Below are 22,591 nucleotides of genomic sequence, written 5' to 3' on the forward strand. Positions count from 1 at the left end.
CTGCACAAAAGCAGTGTGCCTGTTAGGGAAGATAAGCTTCTTACCTCAGCTGTCAGGAATTTTTGGTAAGTTGTAATTTATGTGTTCCTTCAAAGTTGCTGATAAATACATCACTGAAATAGCTCTGGTATGTCTCAATATCCCTAGCATTATTTTTCCCCCACATAAAACGTCTGTTCTTATATACTGAATGTTTCTGGTTCTAGATTTATTTTAGGTGATTAATTTTTATTTTAAAAATGATCTCTGAATATGTGTGATACACAGTCTTTGTCAAAAATATAAACTACAATGACAAAAAAATTCCCTTGGAAATGAAGAACTGCAGGTGCCACAGATGTTATATTTCTTGAGCTGTATGTTAAACATAACACAGAAATGTGCAGGCTGATGATTTAACAAGGACATTCATTGAGGTCAAATGATACAAGGATACTGACAATGTGAACTTTGGGCTTTGGATGATAGTTATGTGTCAATATAGGTTCATCAGTTGGAACAAACATACCTCTTTTGTGGGGGATGTCGACAATGGGGGAGGCTATATATGTGTAGGGGCAGAAGATATATGGGAAATATCTGTACCTTCTGCTCAGCTTTACTGTAAACCTAAACTGCTTTAAAAATAGTCTAATAAAAAGTAAGATACTTCTTACAAAATTGAAAGAAATATTGAGATATCTGGTGTAGTTACATACTTCTGAGGGAGCTCAGGGTCAATATGAGCTTTATTAAGTAAAACTTTCTAGAGCAACTGGAAACAAAATAGGAGACATGAAAATCATCCCAGTCCTCTAGTACATGAGAGTGCATAATGCGGACAGATTGTGCAGTGTTCAAACCCAGAGGGCTGACATGGAAACTTGTACATAGTATTTCTGGGACAAATGTTCAATTTTGAAATAAATGGGAACATAGTCATGGGATGTGTCCAGGCAGAATTAGACAATTTTAAGGAAATACTGCATGGGTCTGTCTCATGAACTAAATAGTTGCCAAGAGCTTGGTTTCATTTTAAATCCTATCTATGCTAAGTTCTCCAAACCTATGACAGTTAAAACTCATATAACTCAGCAGAGACTGAAAGAAAACACAAACAATAAATATGTACATTAATTTATTTTGATAGGCTCTCTCTTTCTCTCCATTTCCTCTATTGCACATTGTAGTTCAAAGCCATACAGTGATGCCAATTTAATTTATGGATTTTGTGGAATATCTCCATTTGGTCCCTTACCACTCCAGCTTATCCCTTTTTTTTTGTGACAGCAGGACACCCGCAGCATATTAGCAGGCATGGATAACCTCACCACCATCATGGATTTCCTCTTCATGGACATCTCAAGTTCCCGAGACCTCCAAGTCTTGCAAGGTCTGCTGTTCTTACTGATCGATCTGAGTGTCCTGGCGGGAAACCTGGTGACCATTGCTGTCATTGGGACAGACCCATGCCTTCACTATACATTGTACTTTTTTATAGGCAATTTATCACTCACAGATCTTTGCAATATCTCATGTATTGTTCCCAATCCAATTACGAATTTCCTGACAGGTAGTAAGTCCATTTCCCTCCCAGGATGTGCTGCTCAGATTTTCCCGTATTACTTCTTAGCATCTGCTGAGCTTGCTTTCCTTGTGCTCATGTCCTATGACCGCTATGTTGCCATTTGTCACCCTCTGCATTATGGGTTGTCCATCACCCCCTGTGTGTGCTCACCGGCAGCAGGGGGCTCATGGGGCAGTGGGCTGGTCTATTCTTCCACCCACACTGGTAACCTGTTCAGGCTTTCCTTCACCAAGGCCAATGTGATCAACCAATATTTCTGTGATGTGCCACAGATGAGAATATCATCTTTAGATGTTCAGGGTTCTGAATCAGTTATCCTTGTAATAAGTGCTTGTATTGTCTTAGTAGGCCTTTCTTTTTTGGTTATATCATATGTCAACATATTCTCAACAATGCTGAAGATCCGTTCAGTGGAAACCCGTAATAAAGCCTTATCCACCTTTACCCCCCAGTTGGTAATTCTTCTTTTGTTCTCATTTTCTGGATTGATTGCTGTCTTAGGTCCCATTGCAAATAAAACGTCTCTTGAAAATCTGCTGACAGCCTTGTTCTACACCATGATGCCCCCTTTCTTAAACCCCATCATCTACAGTCTGCGGAACAGGCAGATAAACACTGCTCTATACAAGATGTACAAGAGCTATTTTGAGAAAACACACAATAATTCTCTCCAGTAAAAATGTTTAAAAATAGGACTCTTTGATATAAATTAAGTGTGTGTGTGTGTGTGTGTGTGTGTGTGTGTGTGCACAGATCCAGGAGGAAGGTGTTTCAGCCTGGGTTTAATTCTATATGAAACCAAAGAAACCATAATAAGTCAAGGGCAAGGGTAAATTGACAGAAACCATTTTTATTGCTCACCTTTTGCTCTAATTCACTGGCCAGGCTTGGCACTGCAAATGTCCTCCAGTTGGGGCTCACTGTGCTGCCCTGGCATGCTCTCTACTTCCCAAGTACCCCTTCTTTGAGGAACTCCATTGGTGGGTCCATGGTGACTAGCAGATGACAGACCAATTATGTACAAGGAATGGAGGAGAGGAGAGATTGGCCATTTTCTCTCCACCCTTTGCGCCGGATCCATGGGGCCTCTACAGTGGTAAACATCTACTGATACATAAGTGAACTGAGGCTGGGCAGGAGATTCTGAAAATTCTGTCATTTACCCCATAGTGTGCATACAGACGAATGGATAAACAGATACTCTTAATTTTTAATCTATTCGAATGAAATAAATAGTGCTAGTATTCTTTATATGTTTCATATACTCTTTTTGGAGTGAACTTTAGCTATTCTTATGTTTCTTTCTCTCTCTCTTTCTTTCTTTCTTTCTTTCTTTCTTTCTTTCTTTCTTTCTTTCTTTCTCTCTCTCTCTCTCTCTCTCTTTCTTTCTTTCTTTCTCTCTCTCTCTCTCTCTCTCTCTCTCTTTCTTTCTTTCTTTCTTTCTTTCTTTCTTTCTTTCTTTCTTTCTTTCTTTCTTTCTTTCTTTCTTTCTTTCTTTCTTTCTTTCTTTCTTCTCTCTTCTTTTTTTTTTTCTTTTTTTTTTTTTTTCTTTCTTTTTTTTTTTCTTTCTTTCTTTCTTTCTTTCTTTTCTCTCTCTCTCTCTCTCTCTCTCTCTCTCTCTCTCTCTTTCTTTCATTCTTTATTTTTATTTTTATGGTATTATTAATCTACAATTACATGAAGAACATTATGCTTACTAGGCTCCCCCCTTCACCAAGTCCCCCCCACATACCCATTCACAGTCACTGTCCATCTGTGTAGTAAGATGCTATAAAATCACTACTTGTCTTCTCTGTGTTGCACAGCCCTCCCCATGCCCCCCACGCTCTATACATGCTACTTGTAATACACTCTTTCTTTTCCCCCCCCCCTTATCCCTCCCTTCCCACCCATCCTCCCCAGTCCCTTTCCCTTTGGTAACTGTAAGTCCATTCTTAGGTTCTGTGATTCTGCTGCTGTTTTGTTCCTTCAGTTTTCTTTTGCTCTTATACTCCACATATGAGTGAAATCATTTGGTACTTGTCTTTCTCTGCCTGGCTTATTTCACTGAGCATAATACTCTCTAGCTCCATCCATGTTGCTGTGAATGGTAGGATCTGTTTTTTTCTTAAGGCTGAGTAATATTCCATTGTGTAAATGTACCACATCTTCTTTATCCATTCATCTACTGATGGACATTTGGTTGCTTCCATATCTTGGCTATTGTAAATAGTGCAGCGATAAACGTAGGGGTGCATCTGTCTTTTTCAAACTGGAGTGTTGCATTCTTTGTGTAAATTCCTAGAAGTAGAACTCCTGGGTCAAAAGGTATTTCTATTTTGAGCATTCTGAGGAACCTCCACACTGCTTTCCACAATGGTTGAACTAATTTACATTCCCACAAGCAGTGTAGGAGGGTTCCCCTTTCTCCACAATCTCGCCAACATTTGTTGTTGTTTGTCTTTTCAATGATGGCGATCCTTACTGGTGTGACGTGATATCTCATTGTGGTTTTAGTTTGCATTTCTCTAATGTAGAGCTTCTTTGCTTGTGCCTGTTGGCCATCTGGATATCTTCTTTAGAGAACTGTCTACTCAGCTCCTCTGCCCATTTTTTAAATTGGATTATTTGCTTTTGGTTTGTTGAGGTGTGGGAGCTCTTTATGTACTTTGGATGTCAATCCTTTATCAGATCTGTCATTTATGAACGTATTCTCCCATACTGTAGGATACTTTTCTGTTTTATTGATGGTGTCCTTTGCTGTACAGAAGCTTTTTAGCTTGATATAGTCACACTTGTTCATTTTTGCCTTTGTTTCCCTTGCCTGGGGAGATATGTTCATGAAGAAGTCACTTATGTTTATGTCCATGAGATTTTAGCCTATGTTTTTTTCTAGGAATTTTACGGTTTCATGACTTACATTCAGGTCTTTGATCCATTTCAAATTTTCTCTTATGTATGGGGTTAGACAGTGATCCAGTTTCATTCTCTTACATGTAGCTGTCCAGTTTTGCCAGCACCATCTGTTGAAAAAACTGTCATTTCCTCATTGTATGTCCATGGCTCCTTTATCGTATATTAATTGGCCATATATGTTTGGGTTAATGTCTGGAGTCTCTATTCTTTTCCACTGGTCTGTGGCTCTGTTCTTGCACCAGTACCAAATTGTCTTGATTACTGTGGCTTTGTAGTAGAGCTTGAAGTTGGAGAGCAAGATCCCCCCACTTTATTCTTCTTTCTCAGGATTTCTTTGGCTATTCGGGGTCTTTGGCAGTTCCATATGAATTTTGAACTATTCCAATTCATTGAAGAATGCTGTTGGTAATTTGATAGGGATTGCATCGAATCTGTATATTGCCTTCGGTAGGATGGCCATTTTGATGACATTAATTCTTCCTAGCCAGGAGCATGGGATGAGTTTCCATTTGTTCATGACCTCTTTAATTTCTCTTAGGAGTGTCTTATAGTTTTCAGGGCATAGGTCTTACACTTCCTTGGTTAGGTTTATTCCTAGGTATTTTATTCTTTTTTGATGCTTTGTGAATGGAATTCTTTTCCTGATTTCTCTTTCTATTCATTCTTAGTGTATCGGAAGGCTACAGATTTCTGTGTGTTAATTTTGTATCCTGCAACTTTGCTGAATTCCGATATTAGTTCTAGTAGACTTGCAGTGGAGTATTTAGGGTGTTTTATGTGCAATATCATGTCATCTCCAAATAGTGACAGTTTGACTTCTTCTTTACCAATCTGGATTCCTTGTACTTCTTTGTTTGGTCTGATTGCTTTGGCTAGGACCTGCAGTAGTATGTTGAATAATAGTGGGGTGAGCGGGCATCCCTGTCTTGTTCCCAATCTCATAGGAAAAGCTTTCAGCCTCTTGCTATTCAGTATGATGTTAGGTGTGGGTTTATCATATATGGCCTTTATTATATTGAGGTACCTGCACTCTATACCCATTTTGTTGAGAGTTTTCATCATAAACGGATGTTGAATTTTGTTGAATGCTTTTTAAGCATCTATGGAGATGAGGTTTTTGTCCTTTTTGTTTATGTGGTGGATGATGTTGATGGATTTTCGAATGTTATACCATCCTTGCATCCCTGGGATGAATGCTACTTGGTCATGGTGTATGATCCTCTTGATGTATTTTTGAATTCGGCTTGCTAATATTTTGTTGAGTATTTTTGCATTTAAGTTCATCAGGGATATTGGTCTGTAGTTTTCTTTTTTGGTGTGGTGCTTGCCTGGTTTTGGTATTAAGGTGATGTTGGCTTCATAGAATGAGTTGGGAGTATTCCCCCCTCTTCTATTTTTTGGAAAACTTTAAGGAGAATGGGTGTTATGTCTTCTCTATATGTCTGATAAAATTCCAAGGTAAATCTGTCTGGCACGGGGGTTTTGTTCTTGGGTAGTTTTTTGATTACTGCTTCAATTTCGTTGCTGCTCATTGGTCTGTTTACATTTTCTGTTTCTTTCTGGGTCAGTCTGGGAAGGTTGTATTTTTCTAGGAAGTTGTCCATTTTTCCTAGGTTTTCCAGCTTGTTAGCATATAGGTTTTCATAGTATTCTCCAATAATTCCTCGTGGGGTCCGTCATGATTTTTCCTTTCTCATTTCTGATTCTGTTGGTGTGTGTTGACTCTCTTTTTCTCTTAATAAGTCTGGCTAGAGGGTTATCTATTTTGTTTATTTTCTCAAAGAACCAACTCTTGGTTTCATTGATTTTTCCTGTTTTATTCTTCTCAATTTTATTTATTTCTTCTCTGATCTTTATTATGTCCCTCCTTCTGCTGACCTTAGGCCTCATTTGTTCTTCTTTATCCAATTTCGATAATTATGACATTAGACTATTCATTTGGGATTGTTCTTCCTTCCTTAAGTAGGCCTGGATTGCTATATACTTTCCTCTTAAGACTGCTTTTGCTGCGTCCCACAGAAGTTGGGGCTCTGTGTTGTTGTTGTCATTTGTTTCCATATATTGCTGCATCTCCGTTGTAATTTGGTCGTTGATTCATTGACCATTTAGAAGCGTGTTGTTAAGCCTCCACATGTTTGTGAGCCTTTTTCTTTCTTTTTACAATTCATTTCTAGTTTTATACCTTTGTGGTCTGAAAAGTTGGTTGGTGGGATTTCAATCTTTTGGAATTTACTGAGGCTCTTCTTGTGGTCTAGTATGTGGTCTATTCTGGAGAATGTTCCATGTTCACGTGAGAAGAATGTGTATCCTGTTGCTTTTGGATGTAGAGTTCTGTAGATGTCTATTAGGTCCATCTGTTCTAGTGTGTTGTTCAGTGCCTCTGTGTCCTTACTTATTTTCTGTCTGGTGGATCTGTCGTTTGGAGTGAGTGGTATGTTAAAGATCTCCCAAAATAAATGCATTGCCTTCTTTTTCCTCCTTTAATTCTGTTAGTATTTGTTTCACATATATTGGTGCTCCTGTATTGGGTGCATATATGCTTATAATGGTTATATCCTCTTGTTTTACTGAGCCCTTTATCATTATGTAATGTCCTTCTTTATCTCTTGTTACTTTCTTTATTTTGAAGTCTATTTTGTCTGATACCAGTATTGCAATACCTGCTTTTTTTCTCTCTGTTGTTTGCATGAAATATCTTTTTCCATCCCTTGACTTTTAATGTGTGCATCTGTTTGGGTTGAGGTGAGACTCTTGTAAGCAGCATATAGATGGGTCCTGTTTTTTTATACATTCTATTACTGTGTCTTTTGATTGGTGCATTCAGTCCATTTACATTTAGGGTGATTATTGAAAGATATGTTCTTATTGCCATTTCAGGATTTAAGTTTGTGGTTACCAAAGGTTCAATGTTAGCTTGTTTACTACCTTACTGTCTAACTTAACTCACTTATTGAGCTGTTATAAACACAGTCTGATGATTATTTCTCTCCCTTCTTATTCCTCCTCCTTCGTTCTTCATATGTTTGATGTTTTGTTCTTTGCTTTGTTTAGGTGTGCTCCCAACTAGAGCATTCCCTCTAATATACCCTGTAGAGGTGGTTTGTGGGAGGTAAATTCCCTCAACATTTACTTGTCTGGGAATTGTTTAACCCTCCTTCATATTTAAGTGATAATTGTGCTGGATACAGTATCCTTGGTTCAAGGCCCTTCTGTTTCATTGCATTAAATATATCATGCCATTCTGTTCTGGCCTGTAAGGTTTCTGTTGTGAAGTCTGATGATAGTATGATGGGTTTTCCTTTTTAGGTGACATTTTTTCTCTCTGTAGCTTCCTTTAATACTCTGTCCCTGTACTTGATCTTTGCCATTTTAATTATTATGTGTCCTGGTGTTGTCCTCTTTGGATCCCATCTCTCGGGAGTTCTGTATGCCTCCGTAGTCTGAGCAACTATTTCCTCCCCCAGTTTGGGGAAGTTCTCACCAGTTATTTCTTCAAAGACACTTTCTATCCCTTTTTCTCTCTCTTCTTCTCTGGTACCCCTATAATGGGGATATTTTTCCTTTTGGATTGGTCACACTGTTCTCTTAATATTGTTTCATTCCTGGAGATCCTTTTATCTCTCTCCGCATCAGCGTCTATGTGTTCCTGTTCTCTAGTTTGTATTCCATCAATGGCCTCTTGCATCTTATCCATTCTGCTTATAAATCCTTCCAGAGTTTGTTTCACTTCTGTAATCTCCCTCTGGACATCTGTAATCTCCCTCTGGACCTCATCCTTAGCTCTTGCATATTTCTCTGCAGCTCTGTCAGCATGTTTATGATTTTTTATTTTGGAATCTTTTTCAGGGAGACTGGTTAGGTCTGTCTCTGCAGATCCTCTTTCAGGTGTTGTCTGAACTATCTTGGACTGAGCTAAGTTTTTTTACCTTTTCATGGTGATACTGGTGGATTTAGGCAGGTTGCAGGTGTGTCAGCTAGGAGAAGAAAGTCATTTCCTGCTTGCTGGATGCCTTTCCCTTCTTCACTGCCTGTTTTGCTTACCCACACTCCCAGAGCAGCCATCAGGTTAGTTCCCTAAGCTGCTGTGGGTGGGGTTTCTATCAGAGCAGGCAGGAGCCCTGTGGGGAGTTGCAGGCATGCCAGGTGTGCTGCTCTGTTATAGTGGTGCCACTGATGGGCAGCTGTGTGCCAGAAGAAGCCTTTTGGTCTGGCCCATGCAGCTATGCATTGTGCTGGGATTCCAGTAGACTGCTGGGAGCATGCCTGCTCCCTCTGGCTCTGCTGCAGATGTGCGTGGGGTTCTCCCATGTGGGCCTCTACTGGTCTCCTCTGGCTCACTGCCACTTGTGTGCATGAGCCACACCTGAGCTGTTCGGCAGCTACAGGCTTTCACAAGCCTGTCCTGGTCCCCTCTGGCACAATTGGTGCACACAATCTGCTCCTGGTCCCTTCTGGTGCCACCGCCCCCGGCCTCCACTGCCACTCTCCTGGTACTGGGCTGGTGTGTCAGGGTCTGTGCCAGTTGGGGGAATGACTGGCAGGTTGCTTAGTGCTATGAGGGGCTTCAGAGATGCACTGCCTCCCTGGGGTTTAGGGTGCCTAGGGTTCCACAGGATTCCCAGCTGCTGGCTAACTCTGCTGGGATGACTTCATCCAGCTATAAGGACCCTGTGTCTTTAAGACTTGCAGAAAGCACTCACTTTTCTTTTGTCTCAAGGGTGCTGGTTGTGGGGAACTGCTTTTCCGTTTCTCTAATATCCAGCACTCCATGCACCTTGTGTCTGCACTCTGGGTATGGATTTCTAGAGCTGGTTGTTTAGCAATCCTGGGCTTTCACTACTCCCCATTCTGACTCCTTTTTTCCCGCCAGGTTCTGGGGTGGGGGAGCGTTTGAGTCCTGCTTGGCATGGCTTATATCTTACCCCCTTCATGTGATGTTGAGTTCTCACAGATGTAGATGTATCCTGGCTGTTGTACTGCATCCACTGGTGTCTCTTTTAGGAATAGTTTTTTTTTATTGTATTTTCATAAATATATATGTTTTGGAGAGGAGATTTCCTCTGAACTAGTCATGCTGCCATCTTCCTGTGATCCTCCTAGATTTCTTAACATTTACAATCTGCCCAAGTAATCTTTACACCTCTTTTGTCCTTTATTCCTTACAACTTCCTGGTGTTTGGAATTCACGCATGATGTCAGGAGCTCCAGACACCACCTTGAATGAACGTAACCTTGAGATGAAGGCCATTTGCTAGAAGGATAGGGCTCAACAGCCGGTCGCCTACATGTTTCCTTTGGGCTCTGTGCTGTGGTACCTTATGTTTACTTCTTCCTGAAAACTATGCTTATATAGTTGATACATGATTCTTGAGAGTAAAACAAACCTGACAATACTCTGAAAGAGTTTTGGTAAATGGTTGGAAGGATTTGATCACAACATAAAGAAAGACCTAGTATGGAGAAAACCATGTGTGTATGTTAGTTCCTTACAAGTACCTGTTTGTATAAGAGAACTTTAGGATCCTGGGTCCTGCTAACTCTAGTGGTTTGAGTGGAAAACTTCACTATTTAAATTGTTCTCTTCGGCTACAAACTTTCATTTAAAATCAGCAACTCATGGGGATGATAAAGTGCATCATAGGGAATACAGTCAATAATGTTGTAATTTCTTTGTATGCTGACGTTTGGTGACTACGCTATCCAGGAGAGAATTTTGTAATGTATTTACTTGCCTAATTATCACATTGCTCAACTGAAACCAATATAATGTTGTATATCAAAGTAGTTTGATAAAAATAAAAGTAAATTATTCTGTTTGTGTTCATTCTTAAACAGAAGGTGGACTAAGTGATGAAAGATTAGAGTTGGGAAACAAGTAAGGAATTTAGATACAGAGGGTGAAGAATTAATACATGGAAACATGGGAAGCCAGCTTCTCTCTGTTTTCTGGAAGCCTTGAAAAGTTAGTTTACTTTGTGCAATGGTTGACTTTCGAACCACTGACCTTCAACTATGAGCATAGTTTGATGCTTTTGTTCCCTCCTTGATCTATGGATTCAAAAATGTATGTCATGACTGATTTATCCAAACATTTTGCATGCTGAATGAAATGAATAAGTAGCTACATCGTGGAGTGAGAGGTGGCAATAACTTGTGCTGGAGTTTTCCTGGGTGGAACCAGATGTTACTTGCACTAGAATTTTGCCCACTAAAAAGGTGACATGAATGTGAAACTTTTCAAACAGAAACAGTTTGATTTGTGTCATTTCCTAAAGCTAAGCCAGAATTCACCTGGGTAAAGATGCTAACCATTATATCTGATAACTGAATTCCATAAAAGTCTGCACTTACATTTAAGAATCTAAATCCCCATCAGCAAAAGGCTCAGGATTTAGGAACTTGTATAACTGACAAGATTCACATTGACTCATTAGGTATTATTCAGTGTAAAAATAAGTAATAAATGAGTATGAAAGTTTGAACAAAAAATACTTGAAAACTCTGAACTTTGGTCACAATTCTCCAATGCCTGAAATACGTCTTCACTCTTTTAAGACATCAGTTGATTTAACATTCTGTTATGTTTCCTCTTAAAATACACTTGTTCATACCTGGGCTAAGTGCAATGTTATTTCCTGGGAAAATACATCACTGCTCAGTTTTTACATTCCAGAAACACACTTACAGATTTTGGGGGTTACATTTATGAGTCATAATATGAGTGAATATGCCCTTCCTAAGACCTGTTTCTAAATATATACACTTCTATATAGATGATGTATATATACTGTATATATATATAAATTTATATGTAGAATTTATGTCCTTGGATTTAACCTCCACAATGTTTGATTTTCAAGAACTATTGTATTTCAATCACTGTGATACTTGATAAAGATATAACAGACTTGTGATTCTTTATCCTTTACACATCTCTTTATTACATAATATAATATAAAATAAAGGAGGAATGACTGGCAGGTTGCTTAGTGCCGTGAGGGGCTTCAGAGCTGCACTGCCTCCCAGGGGTTTAGGGTGCCTAGAGTTCCCCGGGAATCCCAGCTGCTGGCTAACACTGCCTGGACGACTTTGTCCAGCTATGGGGACCCTGTCTCTTTAAGACTTGCAGAAAGCACTCGCTTTTCTTTTGTCGAATGAAAGTCCATATTGATGTTTCTGAGTGTGTGCTTATAATTAATCTTTCTGGCATGAGGTAAGCTATTTCAGTGATGAAACAGGTCTTTTTCCAAGCACTTTGTGGTAAGACTTTACCTCCAATATTTTGCTTTAAGATTAGGGAAATAACTGATTTGTTGCTTCTTTAAAATATATAGGTATTTTAATTCTCTCATAAGAAATATTCAGGGGGGTGGGAAGAAGATGGTGGCATGAGTAGAACAGCAGAAATCTCCTCCCAAAACCACATTTATCTATGAAAATATGACAAAGACAACTCTTCCTAAAATAGAGACCAGAGGACACAGGACAACATCGAGACCATGTCCACACATGTGAAAAACTAGCACCTCGCAAAGGGGAGTGCTTTCTGGAAGTCTTAAAGGGGCAGGACAGGACACACAGCCCAGAGGCAGGGAATCTGGAGATCACTGGGCACTCTAACCTGCTGGGCAACAGGGAGCACAGAGGCCCCTTATGGAGATATATAGCCTCCCGGCCGCTCCCCCTCCAACGGGGCTCCACCACTTTGGAGGAGCAGTCAAAGCCAGGCCACAGCCACAGCAACAGCGGAGATAAACTCCAAAGCAAACGGGCAGGTAGCAGAAGCCCTGTCTGCACACAGCTAACAAGCATAAGCCACTAGAGGTCACTCATCTTCCAGGAGAAGGCCAAAAACCAACAAGAAGGAAAGCCCTTCCAGCTGTCACTCGTACCAGCTCTGCAAACTATCTCTATCACCATGAAAAGGCAAAACTACAGGCAGACAAAGATCACAGAGACAACACCTGAGAGACAGACCTAACCAGTCTTCCTGAAAAACAATTCAAAATAAAAATCATGAATATGCTGACGGAGATGCAGAGAAAAAGGCAAGAGCAATGGGATGAGATGCAGAGAAAAATGCAAGAGCACGGGGATGAAGTCCAGAGGGATATCTAGGATGTCAGGAAGGAGACCACAGAAGTGAAACAAACCCTGGAAGGATTTATAAGCAGAATGGATAAGATGCAAGAGGCCATAGAAGGTATAGAAACCAGAGAACAGGAATGTATAGAAGCTGACATAGAGAGAGATAAAAGGATCTCCAGGAATGAACCAATACTAAGAGAATTATGTGACCAATCCAAAAGGAATAATATCTGTATTATAGGGGTACAAGAAGAAGAAGAGAGAGAAAAAGGGATAGAAAGTCTCTTTGAAGAAATAATTGCTGAAAACTTCCCCAAACTGGGGGAGGAAATAATCGAACAGACCATGGAAATACACAGAACCCCCAACAGAAAGGATCCAAGGAGGAAAACACAAAAACACATAATAATTAAAATGGCAATAGCATTATACTGAACAGTGAGAAGCTGAAAGCATTTCCTCTGAGATCAGGAACCAGACACGGATGAACACTCTCCCCACTGTTATTTAACATAGTACTGGAGGTCCTAGCCACGGCAATAAGACAAAACAAAGAAATACAAGGAATCCAGATTGGTAAAGAAGAAGTTAAACTGTCACTATTTGCAGATGACATGATACTATGCATAAAAAACCCTAAAGACTCCACTCCAAAAGTACAAGAACTGATATCGGAATACAGCAAAGTTGCAGGATACAAAATTAAAACACAGAAATCTGTAGCTTTCCTATAAACTAACAATGAATCAATAGAAAGAGAAATCAGGGAAACAATTCCATTCACAATTGCATCAAAAGGAATAAAATACCTAGGAATAAACCTAACCAAAGAAGTGAAAGACTTATACTCTGAAAACTACAAGTCACTCTTAAGAGAAATTAAAGGGGACACTAATAAATGGAAACTCATCCCATGCTCATGGCTAGGAAGAATTAATATCGTCAAAATGGCCATCCTGCCCAAAGCAATACACAGATTTGATGCAATCCCTATGAAACTACCAGGAAAAATCTTCAATGAATTGGAACAAATAATTCAAAAATTCATATGGAAACAACAAAGACCCTGAATAGCCAAAGCAATCCTGAGAAAGAAGAATAAAGTAGGGGGCATCTCACTCCCCAAATTCAAGCTCTACTACAAAGCCATAGTAATCAAGACAATTTGGTACTGGCACAAGAACAAAGCCACAGACAAATGGAACAGACTAGAGAATCCCGACATTAACCCAGACATATATGGTCAATTAATATTTGATAAAAGAGCCATGGACATATAATGGCAAAGTGACAGTCTCTTCAACAGATGGTGCTGGAAAAACTGGATATCTACATGTAGGAGAATGAAACTGAACCATTGCCTAACCCCATATACAAAAGTAAACTCAAAATGGATCAAAGACCTGAATATAAGTCATGAAACCATTAAACTCTTGGAAAAAAACATAGGCAAAAACCTCTTAGACATAAACATGAGTGACCTCTTCTTGAACATATCTCCCTGGGCAAGGAAAACAACAGCAAAAATGAGCAAGTGGGACTACATTAAGCTGAAAAGCTTCTGGACAGTGAAAGACACCATCAATAGAACAAAAAGGAACCCTACAGTATGGGAGAATATATTTGAAAATGACACATCCGATAAAGGCTTGACGTCCAGAATATATAAAGAGCTCACACGCCTCAACAAACAAAAAACAAATAACCCAATTAAAAAATGGGCAGAGGAACTGAACAGACAGTTCTCTAAAAAAGAAATACAGATGGCCAACAAACACAGGAAAAGATGCTCCACATCGCTAATTATCAGAGAAATGCAAATTAGAACTACAATGAGGTATCACCTCACACCAGTAAGGATAGATGCCATCCAAAAGACTAACAACAACAAATGTTGGCGAGGCTGTGGAGAAAGAAGAACCCTCCTACACTGCTGGTGGGAATGTACCTTAGTTCAACCATTGTGGAAAGCAGTTTGGAGGTTCATCAAAATGCTCAAAACAGACTTACCATTTGACTCAGGAATTCCACTCCTAGGAATTTACCCTAAGAATGCAGCAGTCAAGTTTGAGAAAGACAGATGCACCCCTATGTTTATCGCAGCACTATTTACAATAGCCAAGAATTGGAAGCAACCTAAATGTCCATCGGTAGATGAATGGATAAAGAAGATGTGGTACATATACACAATGGAATACTACTCAGCCATAAGAAGTGGAAAAATCCAACCATTTGCAGCAACATGGATGGAGCTGGAGGGTATTATGCTCAGTGAAATAAGCCAAGTGGAGAAATATAAATACCAAATGGTTTCACTCATCTGAGGAGTATAGGAACAAAGGAAAAACTGAAGGAACAAAACAGCAGCAGAATTACAGAACCCAAAAATTTACTAACAGGTACCAAAGGGAAAGGAACTGGGGAGGATGGGTGGGCAGGGAGGGATAAGGGAAGCATGGAATTAGAAGGTGGGTATTAAGATTAGCATGCATGGGGGGAGGGAGAAAGGGGAGGGTGGGCTGCACAACACAGAGAGGACAAGTAGTGACTCTACAACATTTTGCTAAGCTGATGGACAGTAACCGTAATGTGGTTGTTAGGGGGGACCTGATATAGGGGAGAGCATAATAAACTTAGTATTCTTCATGTAAGTATAGATTAAAAATTAAAAAAAAAAGAAAGAAAGAAAGAAAGAAAGAAAGAAAGAAAGAACGAAAGAAAAGGGGGATTACTCCTTGATAGGATAAATCTATTGGTAAATCAAAGATCAACGCATGCTTTAAATATCCTTAATGTTGATCACTTAAAGGGTGTCAGATGATCAGCTATGGAGGTACTCTTTTCTGATAATACTCCTTTCTCTTAAAAAAAAAAAAGCAGTTACTGTGTGCTGACCTCCAATGAGTTCTGCACAGTGGTATAGAGGGCATGTCAAAGTGTGAATAAAGGGTCTGTTTGTTTCTATGCAGAAGATCAAGGTCTAGCTTGGATACCCAGAATATGAACTAAGATACGATATGAGGAGGAGCTTCCGGCATCAGCACTCTCTGGAGGACTTGTGCCAAGGGATGATCATCAAAAAGCCTCCGCAGGGATCCGGACAATGCTGCTGTTGTGGCTGCATCCAGCCCACTGTCTCCTGGACTTGCCATAGGAATGAGGAGGGAGATGTCTAGGCTGGCATGTGCATACAGTGAGACAACGAATTTGACCGGATCTGTACTGTTGGAACTCAACCATGAGTTGGGAGGGGTGCAAGGTGTAGCACTCCAAAATCTTATGACTATAGACTATCTACGGTCAAAAGAACATATGGGATGTGAACAGATCCCAGAAATGGGTTCTTTAATTTGTCTGATTTCTCTCAGACTGTTCAAGTACAGTTGGACAATATCCATCATATCATAGACAAATTTTCACAAATACCTAGGGTGCCTAAATGGTTTTCTTGGCTTCACTGGAGATTGATGGTAATTATAGATTTGCTTTGTTTATGTCACCATATTCCTATTATGTTAATATGTGTGTGCAAATTAGTTAGTAGATTAAAACCTATACATACTTAAGGTACTCTACAAGAATATATGTCAAAGAAATAATCAATCCTCCCATGTTTCATTCCATATGCTACATCTGTAGCTTTTCTTCTTTCTTCCTAATTGCAACCCTTAAATAGAATTCGTGCCTCATATCGAATTTACCGAGTATCATAATTCCTCCAGGTGGTAAAGATACCTCGAGACAAGTGCTGGCATAGAAGCCACAGGGCATAAATCTGCAAAGAAGTAAAAAGCTAACCTTTTCAAACAATATGGCTTCTCTCTCACCAACTTTACATTTCCCTGTATGGCCCCGGAAGATGACTGGTTAGCCAGAGACGGGTAAGATTCCTCAAGGGAGGAACAACCTAAGACATGCACAGTCGCAGGGGGGCCATTAGGTGAGAATTTGGGGATCAACAGAGGTGAGGCTCAGAACCTCACCCCCCCTGCATTGAGAGAAATCTTCTGCATCCGTGGATGTTTGGCTGCCCTTGTCTAGCCTGGATTAGTACTTAGTCTATAGGCACACACCTGATCATCTGATCATCTACATTTGCTCTCTTACAGCACTAAACTATGTTTTCTACCTTTATCTTGCATCTACCTACCACTTCAGCATTTTATTAAAAATAAAAATAATAATAATAATAAAGGGAGAAATGTGGGATCCACATATAAATCAAGTATAAAAATCAAACGAATATTCATATTTGACCTGATTGTTTATAGTTCATAATGCGTGATCAAAACTGAAAGTTTCTTTCATGAATACCCTTGTACTTTTTACCATGTAAGAATTTATTCACTATGTAAGAATTCGTTCACCATGTAAGAACTTGTTCATTATGCTTCAGAACATTGGAGACTGATGAGAATTAGGCTTGAGATCAATTAATTATTGTACATTGAGCATTGACCCCCCTATACTGAATTTTATTGTTGTTAACAACCATTTGATCAATAAATATGAGAAATGCCCTCTCAAAAAAAAATAATTAAAATGGCAAGGATCAAGGACAAGGAAAGAGATTTAATGGCAGCTAGAGAGAAAAAGGTCACCTATAAAGGAAAACCTATCAGGCTATCATCAGACTTCTCGAAAGAAACGCTACAGGCCAGAAGAGAATGGCATCATGTATTTGATGGAAAGAAACAGAAGGGCCTTGAAACAAGGATACTGTATCCAGCATGACTATCATTTAAATATTATGGTGGGATTGATCAATTAACAGACAAGCAAAGCTGAGGAAATTTGCTTCCCACAAACCACCTCTACTGGGCATCATACAGGGATGGCTCCACATGGAAGCACTCCTAAAAAGAGCACAGAACAAAACACACAACATATGAAGAATAGTGGAGGAGGAATAAGAAGGGAGAGAAGAGAAGAATCTCCAGACAGTGTATATAACAGCTCAATAAACGAGCTAAGTTAGGCAGTTAGATAATAAAGAAGCTAACCTTGAACCTTTAGTAACCAAGAATCTAAAGCCTCCAATGGCAATAAGTACATATCGCTCAATAGTCACCCTAAATGTAAATGGACTTAATGCACCAATCAAGACACAGAGTAATAGAATGGATAAAAAAGCAAGACCCATCTATATGCTGCTTACAAGAAACTCACCTCAAACCCAAAGACATGCACAGGCTAAAAGTCAAGGGATGGAAAAACATATTTCAGGCAAACAGTGAGAAAAAAGCAGGGGTTGCAGTACTAATATCAGACAAAATAGACTTCAAAACAAAGAAAGTAACAAGAGATAAAGAAGGACACTAAATAATGATAAAAGCTCATTCCGACAAGAGGATATAACCATCCTAAATATATATGCACCAACACAGGAGAACCAGCATATGTGAAACTAGTACTAACAGAATTAAAGGAGGAGATAGAAAGCAATGCATTCATTTTAGGAGACTTCAACACACCACTCACCCCAAAGGACAGATCCACTGGGCAGAAAATAAGTAAGGACAAACAGGCACTGAACAACACACTAGAACAGAGGGACCTAAAAGACATCTACAGAACTGTACATCCAAAAGCAAGAGGATATACATTCTTCTCAAGTGCACATGGAACATTCTCCAGAATAGACCACATACTAGGCCACAAAAAGAGCCTCAGTAAATTCGAAAAGATGGAAATCCTACCAACCAACTTTTCAGACCACAAAGGCATAAAACTAGAAATAAATAGTACAAAGAAAGCAAAAAGGCTCACAAACACATGGAGGCTTAACAACACGTTTCTAAATAATCTATGGATAAATGACCAAATCAAAATGGAGATCCAGAAATGCATGGAAACAAATGACAACAACAACACTAAGCCCCAACTACTGTGGGACACAGCAAAAGCAGTCTTAAGAGGAAAGTATATAGCAATCCAGGCATATTTAAAAATGGAAGAACAATCTCAAATAAATGCTCTAATGTCACAATTATCAAAATTGGAAAAAGAAAAACAAATGAGGCCTATGGTCAGTAGAAGGAGAGACATAATAAAGATCAGAGAAGAAATAATTAAATTGAGAAGAATAAAACAATACCAAAAATCAATGAAACCAAGAGCTGGTTCTTCGAGAAAATACACAAAATAGATCAGCCTCTAGCCAGACTTATTTAGAGGAAAAAACAGTCAACACAAATCAACAGTATCAGAAACGAGAAAGGAAAAATCACGACAGATGCCACAGAAGTACAAAGAATTATTAGTGAGTACTATGAAAATCTATATGCTACCAAGCTTGGAAACGTAGGAGAAATGGACAACGTCCTAGAAAAATACAACTTTCCAACACTGACCCAGAAAGAAACAGAAAATCTAAACAGACCAATTACCAGCAATGAAATTGATGCGGTAATCAAAAAACTACCAAAGAACAAAACCCCCAGGCCAGATGGATTCACATCAGAATTTTATCAGACATACAGGGAAGACAGAATACCCATTCTCCTTAAAATTTTCCAAAAAATAGAAGAGGAAGGGATACTCCAAAACTCATTCTATGAAGCTAACATCACCCTAATTCCAAATCCAGGCAAAGACCCTACCAAAAAGAAAACTGCAGACCAATATCCCTGATGAACGTCGATGCAAAAATACTCAACAAAATATTAGCAAACCAAATTCAAAAATACATCAAAATAATCGTACGCCATGACCACGTAGGATTCATCCCACGGATGCAAGGATGGTACAACATTCGAAAGTCCAGCAACATCATCCATGACATCAACAAAAAGAAAGACAAAAACCACATGATCATCTCCATAGATGCTGAAAAAGCATTTGACAAAATTCAACATACATTCATGATAAAAACTCTCAGTAAAATGGGAATTGAGAGCAAGTACCTCAACATAATAAAGACCATCTATGATAAACCCACAGCCAACATTATATTGAACAGCGAGAAGCTGAAATCTCTTCCTCTGAGATCGGGAACTAGACAGGGATACCCACTCTCCCCACTGTTATTTAACATAGTACTGGAGGTCCAAGCCACGGCAATCAGACAAAACAAAGAAATACAAGGAATCCAGATTGGTAAAGAAGAATTTAAACTGTCACTGTTTGCAGATGACATGATACTATGCATAAAAACCCTTAAGACTCCACCCCAAAACTACTAGAATTGATATCAGAATGCAGCAAAGTTGCAGGATACAAAATCAACACACAGAAAACTGTGGCTTTCCTATACAATAACAAGGAGCCAACAGAAAGAGAAATCAGGAAAACAACTCGATTCACAATTGCATCAAAAAAATAAAATACCTCGGAAGAAAGCTAACCAAAGAAGTGAAAGACTTATACTCTTAAAACTACACATCACTCTTAAGAGAAATTAAAGGGGACACTAACAGATGGAAACTCATCCCATGCTCGTGGCTAGGAAGAATTAATATCGTCAAAATGGCCATCGTGCCCAAATCAATATACACATTTGATGCAATCGCTATGAAACTACCAGGAACAATTTTCAATGAATTGGAACAAATAATTCAAAAATTCATATGGAAACACCAAAGACCCCGAATAGCCAAAGCAATACTGAGAAAGAAGAATAAAGTAGGAGGGATCTTACTCCCCAAATTCAAGCTCTACTACAAAGCCATAGTAATCAAGACAATTTGGTACTGGCACGAGAACAAAGCCACAGACAAATGGAACAGACTAGAGAATATAGACATTAACCCAGATATATATGGTCAATTAATATTTGATAAAGGAGCCATGGACATACAATGGTGAAATGACAGTCTCTTCAACAGATGGTGCTGGCAAAACTGGACATCTACATGTAGGAGAATGAAACTGAACCGTTGCCTAACCACATATATAAAAGTAAACTCAAAATGGATCAAAGAGCTGAATGTAAGTCATGAAACCATTAAACTCGTGGAAAAAAACATAGGCAAAAACCTTTTAGACAAAAACATGAGTGACCTCTTCTCGAACATATCTCCCCGGGCAAGGAAAACAACAGCAAAAATGAGCAAGTGGGACTTTATTAAGCTGAAAAGCTTCTGTGCTGCAAAAGACACCATCAATAGAACAAAAAGGAACCCTACAGTATGGGAGACTATATTTGAAAATGACATATCCTATAGAGGCTTGACGTCCAGAATATATAAAGAGCTCACATGCCCCAACACACAAAAAACAAATGATACAATTAAAAAATGGGCAGAGGAACTGAACAGACAGTTCTCTAAAAAAGAAATACAGATGGCCAACAGACACAGGAAAAGATGCTCCACATCGCTAATTATCAGAGAAATGCAAATTAGAACTACAATGAGGTATCACATCACACCAGTAAAGATGGCTGCCATCCAAAAGACAAACAAAAACAGATGTTTGTGAGGCTGTGGAGAAAGGGGAACCCTCCTACACTGCTGGTGGGAATGTACCTTAGTTCAACCATTGTGGAAAGCAGTATGGAGGTTCATCAAAATGCTCAAAACAGACTTACCATTTGACCCAGGAATTCCACTCCTAGGAATTTACCCAAAGAATGTTGCAATCAAGTTTGAGAAAGACAGATGCACCCCTATGTTTATCGCTGCACTATTTACAATAGCCAAGAATTGGAAGCAACCTAAATGTCCATCGACAGATGAATGGATAAAGAAGATGTGGTACATATACACAATGGAATACTACTCATCCGTAAGAAGAGGGCAAATCCTACCATTTGCATCAACATGGATGGAGCTGAGGCTATTATGCTCAGTGAAATATGCCAAGCAGAGAAAGAGAAATACCAAATGATTTCACTCATCTGTGGAGTATAAGAACAAAGGAAAAACTGAAGGAACAAAACAGCAGCAGAATCACAGAACTCAAGGATGGAGTAACAGGTACCCAAATGAAAGGGACTGTGGAGGATGGGTGGGTATGGAGGGATAAGGGGGGTGTGGAGAAGAAGGGGGTTATTAAGATTCGCATGCATGGGTGGTGGGAGAAAGGGGAGAGCTGTGCAACACAGAGAAGATATGTAGTGACTCTACAACACTTTGCTACGCTTTTTGACAGTGACTGTAAATGGGTTGATAGGGGGGACCTGGTATAGGGGAGATCCTAGTAAACATAATATTCATCATGTAAGTGTAGATTAATGTTAACAAAAAAAAAGCATTTCCTGTGTGGTGACCTCCAATGAGTTCTGCACAATGGTATATAGGGCATATAAAAGTGTAGGCAAAGGGTTTGTTTGTACTTATACAGAGGATCAAAGGCTAATTTGGCTACCCCGAAAATGACCTAAGATACTATATGAAAAAGAACTTCCAACATCAGCACTCTCTGGAAGACTCATGCCAGAAGATGATCATCAAAAAACCCCAACAAAGATCCACGCACTGCTACAGGTGTAGATGCACTCATCCTACCGTTTCCTGGACTTGCCATGGGAATGAAGAGGGAGATATCTATGCTGGCCTGTGCTTTCAGTAAAACAACAAATTTGACTGGATCTATACTGTTGAAACTCAACCAAGAATTAGGAGAAGTGCAATTTGTAGCGCTCCAAAATCTTACAACTACAGACTATCTACTGTTAAAAGAACATATGGGATGTGAACAGTTACCAGGAATGGGTTGTTTTAATTTGTCTGATTTCTCTCAGACTGTTCAAGTACAGTTGGACAATATCCATCATATCATAGACAAATTTTCACAAATGCCTAGGGTGCCTAACTGGTTTTCTTGGCTTCACTGGTGATGGCTGGTAATTATAGATCTGCTTTGGTTATGTAACTGTATTCCTATTATGTTAATGTGTGTGTGCAATTTAATTAGTAGTTTAAAACCTATACATGCTGAAGTTACTCTACAAGAAGATATGTCAAAGAAATAATCAATCTTCCCATGTTTTTTTCAGACTGCTACTTCTATAGCTTTTCTTCTTCCTTCCTAATTACAACCCATAAATAGAATTCGTGCCTCATATCAAATTTACCATGTAGTACCACAATTCTTCCA

At 39.2% G+C, this 22,591-nt stretch overlaps 1 protein-coding gene across 1 annotated transcript; it reads left to right on the forward strand.

The window, feature by feature from the left end:
- The first annotated feature begins 1,296 nt into the window (after positions 1-1,296).
- Positions 1,297-2,244, forward strand: LOC140845973 (olfactory receptor 14I1-like). The gene has a single exon (XM_073221417.1). It carries the CDS (start codon positions 1,297-1,299, stop codon positions 2,242-2,244), a length of 948 nt encoding a protein of 315 aa, XP_073077518.1.
- The last annotated feature ends 20,347 nt before the right edge of the window (positions 2,245-22,591 follow it).

Source organism: Manis javanica, chromosome 14, assembly GCF_040802235.1.
Source record: "Manis javanica isolate MJ-LG chromosome 14, MJ_LKY, whole genome shotgun sequence".
In the NCBI taxonomy this organism is placed as follows: Eukaryota; Metazoa; Chordata; class Mammalia; order Pholidota; family Manidae; genus Manis; species Manis javanica.